The 10,939-nt window shown below is 39.1% G+C and overlaps 1 protein-coding gene across 1 annotated transcript; it reads right to left on the bottom strand.

The window, feature by feature from the left end:
* Positions 1 to 507: 507 nt before the first annotated feature.
* LOC111035626 (DEAD-box ATP-dependent RNA helicase 8-like) lies at positions 508 to 10,512 on the bottom strand. Its single transcript, XM_022317323.1, has 2 exons — positions 9,732 to 10,512; positions 508 to 1,305 (listed from the first exon to the last, which is right to left on the bottom strand). The coding sequence occupies exons 1-2, from the start codon at positions 10,015 to 10,017 to the stop codon at positions 1,148 to 1,150; spliced, it is 444 nt and encodes a 147-aa protein (XP_022173015.1). The 5' UTR covers positions 10,018 to 10,512; the 3' UTR covers positions 508 to 1,147.
* Positions 10,513 to 10,939: the final 427 nt, after the last annotated feature.

The raw sequence follows: 10,939 nt of genomic DNA on the forward strand, positions 1-10,939 counted from the left end.
AATAATAATAATATTTGTAAATAAATATATAATAATCTCATTAATGTATATATATAATATACATTACTTTAATAACGCATAAATATTTTTTTCTCACCGTAACAAATTGGACTAGCATTTATATTGCATATAATATTTCTTTAACAGCTAATATATATATATAGTCATATATAGCTGCAATTGAGTATCTGGTGATGAATACATTTTAAAAGAGAGGAGAGAGAAGGGAGTAAATTTGTTTTAAAAAAAAAAAATATATAAATTAAAAATATATATGTAAAATCTCAGCGTTTTTTGTCTAGCGATGACAGTAAGCGAAGACGAGATAAAAACAAAAAAAAAAGAGTACAACGCGTAATAAAATTAAATGATTTTACGATTATTATTCGATTCTATAGCTGAACCGAGTTGTTTGTTATAGTTTTATTGACCTCTTCTATCTGAGTTCGAGCAGATGCAGGGAGTGAATATAATTATTACGCACGTTGTTACGCGCACACACTACTCGGAACGACTGTAAAGTTGTAAAAATATTCATTTGCCGAATGCTTTCCCTCTATTTTTTGTTCTCATATTAGTATAACATAATATTTATTTAACATGCACATTCGAGTATCACAATATTATGTATAGTAGTGTAGGTGCAAAACTCGGACAACAACCCAACATAATATAATATAATGTAATAAAAATAATATGATGCGTACCGTTACAACGAATTACGTTATGGACCCGTTGTAGCACGCGTCGAATTTCTAGAAGTCTAACAATATTATTATAGGTAGTAAAATATAAATAGGTACAAAGTAGTCGTTGGCAAACGCGAAACAACCATGTGCCACGAACACTTTGAACAGAACGAAAATGAAATAAAAAATGAATACACTTTAAATTATATAATATTATTAATAACCCGATTATACACCCAAAAACCTAAATTACGCGCGGATTTCGTGCAACAAATGAGACGATTCGTGACGTAGACAGACGTAGAAGGAAATGGACAAGTGGTCTTTTCTATAAAGTTGTACGAGTGTGGGGTTAGAGAGATCGTTGCGATTTAGGTACAATGTAACACTATATATAATATCGATCACGATTTATGATACACCCCCCCTTCCCGCACAATAGTCGGTCAATTTCTTAGTCAATTTCTTTCGTCGTCGGATGGTTGGTTGAAACTATTGTTCTTCTGCTGCTTTTGCTGCTGCTGGTGATAGTAATGGTGGTGTTGTTGCTGCTGCTGCTGCTGTTGTTGGAAGTAGTGGTTGCGGCTATCGGCTTTCGAATTTTTTGAATTATGTTCTGAAATCAAAAATCACACAACATTTGAGAACACATTTTTTTAATTTTATACATTCGCTTTGGGAACGCTTCATATGTGCGCGAGAAGTGGAATGTACAAGCTACCATTTTGCTATAAAATGATATTTTTGTAGAACTTTCTACAAACATAGGGTTTGTCTTTTCAAATAAAATTGAACCAGTAATTAAGTTATAACGGCCATTTTGGATTAAAAACAAAGTACTAAATATGCACGCTTTACTCTTTGGTGAATAATTTCAACCGATTAAATAAATTAGAGCAATTATTTACACAACGGAGCACCGGTCGAATTGCGGCCGATTCGTCGTTGAACAATTAAATAATTTACTGAACAACGTATACTACGTTTGCGAAGAATTTGGTTTTTCCTCGGCGTTTGTAATTTCCGGATTGGTATTATAATCAATGCCAAATATCGCAGATGACAATCAACCCGACCCAGTTTTGCAATCATTATTATTAATAGGAAACGAGATTTTAATGTTATTTGCGAATGATAAACACGCGCACGACACGATGATTTTTGGACTTTACTCTGTAACAACGAGAGAGACCGCCGAAATCTGGTTGAACAATAGCGGGGCGGCGTCACGGTTAAATTTAATCGCCTAATAAACACGGAAGATAAATAAAATAGAATAAATAATATGTGCCCGTTTGCCGCATCCAAATTTATGGCCCCGTTATATTTTTTAATAACGATTAACTACAACAGCGGATGACGGAGATTTAGAGTTTAAAAGTCATCGATGTTTCAGTCGAGATGTATATTATTATAGTTTATGACACAATACGTAGTGTAATGACTAATGAGTAACTGTTGAAAAAAAAAACATTTATTATTGATATTTATCAATAATTTTTGTAGTAATTCAGAACACAATTCACGACGGTCGTAATAATAATAATAATAATATAGCAAAATATAACAATGATAATAGTATACATCACCGCACGGATGACACGATGGTTAGTGAGACATTCGCCGGCCTAAAATAGTAGTTTATCGCATTATTATTATGATTATTAATCGCGGCTTTGTTTCATTCGTTGGGTACTGTAAATCACGACGTTAAAGTAAAACGCCGGCGGAATCATTGATATACCACCACAGAATTGGCGGTTTGCGCGCTCGAGCACGTTGCTGGTTTATTGTAAAGCGCACGAGCGATCATTTTCGACGGCTTAAACCTTGACATTACGAGATTTGTAGTGCACCTATACACACTGGCTAGTTTTCTAAACGTCCAAACAAATTTATACGGCGATTCTCCGTTATTGGAATAATGTCGAGCACATTGGACTTTGGGACGTTTTGCCATAGCCTGTCGATAATAATATAATATTATGATATAGTTTTATGCAGGGAATAATTTTTTTCTCCTTTGATGCGTACATTATACTATTATTATTATTATTAAGTTATTAAGTTATTATATATGCGCGTGTGCTTATGCATATATTGGTTTATCTCTCTGCTCTTTTTCGATAAGAAGTTATTACAATTGTACAACATTATTATAATAATGCGTATATAATAATAATAATAGTATTTACGTATAAGGATAATATGGAGAGGAAAAAATGTGCGTGATATGTTGTTACTTGTTACACAAGTTATTGTTACTACGATGCGCTCGGCTTGTTGACGTTTTGAACGTTCTAAATTTTTTTTTTTAAATACATTAAAAATAATATACTGTATACATAACGCAACGGCGTCAAGTGGTATTATAGATGACATTTAGTTCGATGCTATAATACTAATGGTAGAGAAAAAACATAATTACCTATTTACACGCTATTATTATTATTATTATTATATTACATTAAAAAAGTTTAGGAAAAAACTAACGTAAATGTATCTATTGAGTGACAGATCCTCATAAAAAAATTTATCTGTCCTAATTTACCATAAGCTTACTATTTACGGTCACGGTTAATAAAATATTTATATATAAAATGTTTATTGCAGGGAAATGAAACTTTTGATGTCTAAAGAAATTATTAAAAAAATTAAACACGTTCATGTTTAAATTGTGTGTAGGTACGACTCGTATGGAAAAAACCTTTATCGGAACCGATATAGGTACTTTGAATGTTAAATTTTAACAATGAAACAACACTTGCAGTATATGTAACATCGGTATATAGGTGCATAGTACAGTTAGGTTAGTTATATAGAACCCGAGACATTAAGTCAACTTAAATATACGAAACTATAAATTATTCATCGGAATTGTATCAATATATACCTACTATAATATTATTTTATCCATAATTTTACAATCGTCAAAAACGACCTATAATTATATACATATAAAGTTGACACTTAAAAACATTATTACGCAGCAGGTAAACGGTGACTTAATCACCCCTCCATATATGTCATTTTCTCAGTATTACAAGTGTTAGGTACAACAATTTGTATACGGAAATCAATTTAACGTAAGACACTCATTATTTCAGAAAACACTAACGTTTTTGAAAGTACTACTTTAACATAATTTTATTTTAAGTCATTACAAAAAAAATTATATTTTTCAAGTTTTTACTCTGTTGAATACGACGTATCCACATTTTAATTTCATACTCCGAAACAGAATATTATTTTAAGTATTTCGATTTACATAAATACACATTTTAGACGAGTAGTTTATTTGTTATAAGTAAGTAACAATAATTTATAGTATACAAAGTTGTAATGCGAGAGTAGCCCATGCACCAACATTTTTCCGGGTAGGTTACACTACACAGCTCCATTCCACTATTCCAAAATTTGATCTCATACAGTAAACCACCAAATAACTAAGGAAAAATATTCTGGATTCAAATAAGTGAATAAAATTGCATATTGTTGTTTAAGAAATATTGATGATGTGAAATGGTAAACTATGCTTTTTTTTAGAAAAATTTACTGTTCACTACAATAAATTATGTAAGAAAAATATTTCAAAAACAGTTAGTTGTTAATAGTTTTTGAAATAGTTATTGGTTTAGGTATGTGGTTGAGATCTAGCGCGTTCAAACCTAAAGAAGACATGTACCGCAAAAACTAGCAAAATCGATAGTTCCAACTCATCTAATAAAAAGGAACCAAATAATATGACGCGGCTGAGTTCACAAAGGACCAAGATCCCCAGCCAGTTGCAATTGACTTGCTGCGGACTGTGAAGAACTGACTACGGACCGGATAGGAAATAACCAGTTAAAATACTATTAACAACAGGAGAAGCATGGAGGAGAGACAGTTTTATTAAACAAGTCCGAAGACTTAAACACTTAAACACAACCCCTGCAAGACGCCTCGGCAGTTTCAGAAAATATATGGGGACCATCAGAAAAGTATAACCTTCGTTATGTATTATATTTTCATATTTATTGCATTAGATTTGCGTAGAAAATTATATGGTTTCGCTATTTTATACACGTATAATCTTAGATTATACGAAACCAAACGGACGCGGGTTTTCAAAAATATGACTAAACGGAAATACGAAAAAAATTATACGCGTGTACACTGTGCATTGTACCAAGAATCGCGGAGATGACCTAATCCTAATGACGCGTGTTCTGCGGTGAGCACATCCGCAAACGCAGGAAACACACACGCTGTATATAATATATCATGTTATATATATTGTGCAGTGCACGCGTAACATACGACGGAAAAGAAACGGTGGGCGAGAAAAAAAATCTACTCGTTCTTAACGTCCTCCGCGGCAGCAGCAGCTGCTCGACTGCAAATTAACCACCTGTTGTACGGTGTGTATGTGTGTACGCGTTCACCATCTGCAAATTTTTTTCTCCAACTAAATCCTTGTGAGAAGGATATGGATGTTTACTTATTTATTATTATTTTTTTAATCTTTTGTCCTCCATGGCAACAGGTTATATGCATGTGTGTGTATGTCTTATCTAACACACACACACACACACTGCACTTGTATATAATACTGCTGTTGGTTACAGTGTATAGGGAGAGACGGGCATTTCGCTATTGTGTTTCTGAAACGCGTTATCGGGGATGGATAAATAGATCTATTCGCAGACGTGGTACGTCTCTCCGGCGCGGGACACTTAAAATAAAATAGTCTCACTGCTACCCTCCCCCTCAACACAAACCCTCTCAAGATCTGGTATACGATCGATTTTTCTCTCTACGATCGCATCAAGTTTTACGCAAGGTCTTGTCAATAGTACATTATATAAAAAATATGATATTATATTAATATGTACATTGTACATTAGCATGATATATTATATTACACCCAATGGATTAGGGGCTATAAATGATATATACCTACAAAATCAGAAGAGAGGAAACAGAGCGGTTAGGCAGCATCGGCATAGGCGCAACAACAAAACGTTTATCTGTGACCTAGACCTTTGTGACGGTTATAACCTTTTGTCTATTTTTTTCTTGTTTTGCCCGGCCAATAAGAGAAGACACCGCGATAACTGTTCAAATGCGATTGTATGCGAAGACAAAAGAAATCCATCGAAACGAATAATATTCGGCAATCTGGTCCGCCGGCCGGTTTCCTTGTATCCTACTTCTTTTGTTGGATGCGCATTATATTATTATAATATAATACTACTATAGTACTATAGCTGTACTACGGATTGCGAACGATTATCGACAATATCGATTGCGACACACGCCGATAAGAATATTTATTTAATTTATTATACGTATTATAATACGCGTCGTACAACGTCCATTTAGATTTCTGCCCCGCGAGTCGGACAAATTGTGCGTGTAATTACGACGACGTGGTGTAATTATGTCGAGAAATAAAATATGGAAATTCGGTGTGTCTGAAATCGGAATGATAATATCAAATGGCCGTAGAGAAAGAGTGCGAAGCGAAAACTATATAAATATACATATTACGTACTCACGAGTCGTGACGACGGTCGGTCGGTCGAAATTTTAATGTTTTATAAATGGTGTGCGCGTTGACAAAATATTATAATATAGGCGAGAGGACGGCGGAGCGCGGAAACGAACGTTTTCTAGAACAAGCTACAAAGACCGCGGTTCAAAACAGGCCATTATGTTGTATTATTGTTTTTCAAGGTTAAACGACCAATTATTATTTTGTCTATGATAAAAAAAAATGTAACAATAATACACAACAGACCGATAGGTCGTCGTCGTCCATCCGATTCCGAGAACCCAAATCGGATTGTTTATCTGGAAAACGACGACGTGTTACAACCAGAATAAAAAACTTATCGTCGTGTAAAAAAATTGTACACGATATAACTATAACACAATCATAATTAATATTAACATTTAATGTATTATAATACATGTCAAAAGCATATAATACATGTATTAGACGTAATAAATAATAATAATCGGCAGAGAACGGCCGCGGCTGCTGTAGATAACGACGACGACGCGCAAACGGAATAATAAAAAAAATGTTATCGCGTGTGCGTTGCAACACATCGCGTCGTGTACCGAAGAGAAGAGAGAAAACTGCTCGATAACAGTATCACTTGATAAAATATAATAATAATTATAATAATATGATATTCAATTTTTTATTTGTACGATTATTATTGTAATGGCAGTCGCGAGCGATACGAGGAAATCCGCCGCGGATCGAGTTTTTCGATTGGGTTGAAATCCAACAGTTGGTTTCGTCACACCGTCACAGTCGTCGTAATGTTCATATAATTATTATTTGTATGCACACATCGGTAAGAGCGCATATTAATGTAATAATATTTTATATTATTTTCGTTTTCCACGAAACGTAAACCGGTCGACAACGTTTTTTTTTTCATTATTTTTTATCTCGTCGAACAGAATGAAAAAAAAAACCGAAATTCGTAAAAAAAAAAAAACGATAATTCAAACATTATACGCGCGCGCGAGCACTCCCTCCTTCTCTCTCACTCCACAAGACACTCTTTCACTCTAATCTAGATGAGATGGTGCGCGCGGGACACGGTGGGGGAGGCGTAGGTCGGAGGCAGGTAGGAAAAAACTCGTCGACAATAATAGTAATAATAATAATACGCGTTATTACGGGCTGCGTCGATCGCGTAGAGAGGTGTACGCGACGACGACCGATCATAAAACATCATAATAATAATAATAATAATAATAATATTCTAGCGTACGTCGCTTTTTTCCCGCCCAATTTATATTTACGAGCGCGCGCGCACACCGACGAAACGGTAGCTGCCGAGTCGCCGGAGCATTATTAAACGGCCTTGGCGGAGACATTCTCCGCGCGCGGCCGCGTGTGATATCGGCGACGCGACAGGGACACGCCGCTCGGCCGATTAGTGTTTTTTGGCCGCGCGCCGTCCAAAACCCGTTTTGTATGTCATTTTTTACCCAAACAGTTTTCCCCTTTCGTCGTCCGCCGACGACGCTTTTTTTTCCACTAAACGTCGTCGTTATATTATTATTCGCATTCGGTTTTTTTTGCGGAGCGCGTGCTACGGACACGTTTCCCGCCAATTTTTTGTCACCGCGTAAAACGTTTCTTTCGCTTTCGCGCACGTATACATCGCATAATAATAATATCATCATCATCGCCATTCACCACCACCGCCGCCACCACTGACGGAGGCCTTGAATCTCACTGCGATCGCCGTACAAGTTGTTCGGTTTTTTTTTTTTTTTCAAAAAACCAACACACGTGCACCGCGGGGACGAGTTATATATTACGAGTGTGCGTGCTTTTTAATGTTATTCCGGCGACCCCGGCACGAGGAGTTTATCCGGGTGTACGATAAAAGTAACGACCGCATGTATAATATTGTATATTTGTATGTGTACGCGATAGTTTTAGGAGAGAAAAAACTCCCGCCGTCCGTTTACGGACACGATGACACGTCGTCTCGTCGCCGTACGTTTTTTCGAAAAAAATACCGGTTTTCAAAAGTGTCACGTTCGATTTCGGTCGAGCGCGAAGAATGAAAAACGCGCGTTATTATACCGGTCGTATATATCGATCGTCGTTGTACGCGCGGCGCACGTCTCGTGCATTTTAAAATTTCAACCGACCCTCGCCCCCGCCGCACCCCACAACAACCATATCGACGCCGACCTACCGACACACACACTCTCACAACCATTATTATACCTAACCTAAAATCATAAAAAAAAGGATTTTTTTTTTTACTTCGATCCGGACGGAGACCGTATCGTATACAACATGTATAATTTATAATATAATATATTATCATGTCGGATTACCGAGCAGGGCAGATGTGGCGGGCGACTACCGTAGAGGTTTTGGCGGCAAAATACGTGCGTACGCCTTACACACGCTACCACCGCTGCACGCGGACCTGCCTCGGGGCCGACGCCCGTCGCCCGTGGTTCGTTCGGCCGCGCACGACCGCAATCTCCCTCCATTTTTACAATTTTTTTTTCCGACCTGTCGTTTCCAACTTCAACCATACACAAGGCATAACGCGCCTTGTGAGTGTGATTTATCTATAATTTTTATTATTTGTGGTTATCGCCATTATAATGTCGTCAAAAGTTCACCTATCGGGCGCGCACGCTCTCACACACACACTCGCTTATAAACATATAATCGGTAGGAACACTCTTGTTTATTTAGTAAAATACCTAATATTAACAATAAAAATAACATTAACCTCGAACGCCGCGATACTTGTGTTTACCGCTTACGTAATACGACGACACCTAACCTCGCAGTTATAGCGAGACGCCGTCAAGCCGAGGCCTTTGGATCACATTCACATACACACACATACCACCTGTGCACAAGAACAAACCACCATCGGTTTTCCCGACACGGAAGACGTGAACCCAAAACGGTTTTCGAAGGGACAAGATCGATATGAAGCAACAGGTGTGTGGGGACCAAGAGAGCACGTGTTCGGCGCGGCCGAACGACGATAAATAATTGTATTACTTTTCATAAACGCTCCGATTTTTGTTTGTCAAAAACGTTACGTTATTCGCAGCGGCCGGTCAACGATGATTACATAATAATTATTTCGTTCCCGTCTTAACAGTAAACGCGACCGAAATCAATCGATCGATCGGCCGGGTACGAAATGTGGATAGGTAGGCGAATCACGAGCAAAATATATTAAAAATTTTCGATCGCCACAAAAGTCGTTCATCACGGTAAATAATTTGACTTATTGTCGAATGCATTAAAATAATCGTCGGCCGGTCGTCGCGGTCGAGTCGGGCGCGACCAGATTTTTCCCGCGCGTTTGGCCGCCCGTCCGAACGAACGGAAAATAACGGCCGCCGACGCGCCCGCAACTCATCGCAAGCTACGATAATAATATGCCAACACCACGAAGTCTATAGCTCGGATCGCGGGAGGCTGCCATATTTTCGCGCCAACGGTCGCAGCGCTTAAGTGCCTAACTCATGTCTACTCACCGTTGCTGTAATGATGGTGCGACGAAGTGGGCGGCGATTTCATGAGTCCCGCGAAAAAGTTGCGCCGCTCGTTGGGCGACATGCCCACCGGCTCGTACCTGGCCGCGAACTCGATCCGCTTCCGTTCCATTTCTGCCTCGTTGCGCATGATCACCATGAGATGGGCCCGTTTCTCGGGCGGCCCGAATATGCACCGGACAGCCGACGCCCGCTGCCCGTTCCGCTGTCTCAGCCACCGTTCGGCCGCCGACTTCTTACCGTTTCCGTTGACGTCCGACAACACCATGGCTGACTGTCGAAGTGCTGGTGGCTTGTTGCTTGCCCGCGCCCCGTTAGACGACGACGAAAGACGGTCGCTCGACGATCACCGCGAATTTGGATGTTTCGTGTGCCGGCGTGGGCCGGTTGGTGGATGGTGGCGGCAAAAAACGACGGTTTAAAAATAATTTTTCGGAAGGTGAAAAAAAATAATTAAACTGTTCGGTTTTCGCGCGGAAGACGACGGCGAGACGGCGGCTGCTGCTCGACGTTCGTTGACGATTTTGAATTTGAAATTCGGTCGGTTGGATAACGGTCGCGCGCGCGCTCGACTGTGTCGTTCGTTGCCGGTAGGCGGACCGGTGGGGCGGGCGGCCGGCGCACAGTGTTACCCCGACCAGTTTTGCGCGGGAAATCGACGACCGACGCGCGCTCTGCGCAACGTCAGACACCACGGCCGCCGCGCTGTAACCGTTTCGCGGCCCGCGGTACTGTACTAATAAATACTGCACGACAATACTATTACTACTACTACTATACTACTACTACTATACTACTACTACTACTACTACTATTACTACTTCTACAACAGTACTGCTACGATGCGTTTTCGATTTACGTTTTCGCGCGCCGCGGTCATCGTCGAGAATTATAGCGTTCACCGCCGCAGCGAGATCGGTCACTGCTCATTACAATAATATTATATTATATTATGCGACGGCCACTAAAGATGTGACGCATTTCAAGACGTCGTCGGGTCGCGATATCCGTTCACCTTTTCGCCGTTTTCGTTTTCATCGGCATCGTCCGTTATTGTTGTTGTTGTTGTTATTATTATTATTATTTTACTGTTCGCCGTAGGTGCAGTGAACATTGCAGTTGTGCAAACAAAAATAATAACTAAACTCTTGATCATGTGGGTGTGGATGTGCAGGGTGGTGGGTTACGGA

Source organism: Myzus persicae, unplaced genomic scaffold (genome assembly GCF_001856785.1).
Source record: "Myzus persicae strain clone G006 unplaced genomic scaffold, MPER_G0061.0, whole genome shotgun sequence".
NCBI classification, from domain to species: Eukaryota; Metazoa; Arthropoda; class Insecta; order Hemiptera; family Aphididae; genus Myzus; species Myzus persicae.

Bases quoted from the DNA above. Each gene is read 5' to 3' on its own strand.
- LOC111035626 (XM_022317323.1), bottom strand. From the start codon at position 10,017: ATGGTGTTGTCGGACGTCAACGGAAACGGTAAGAAGTCGGCGGCCGAA. The intron at 1,306-9,731 runs GTGAGTAGACAT...TTTTGATTTCAG, and splicing joins GCACCATCATTACAGCAACG to AACATAATTCAAAAAATTCG.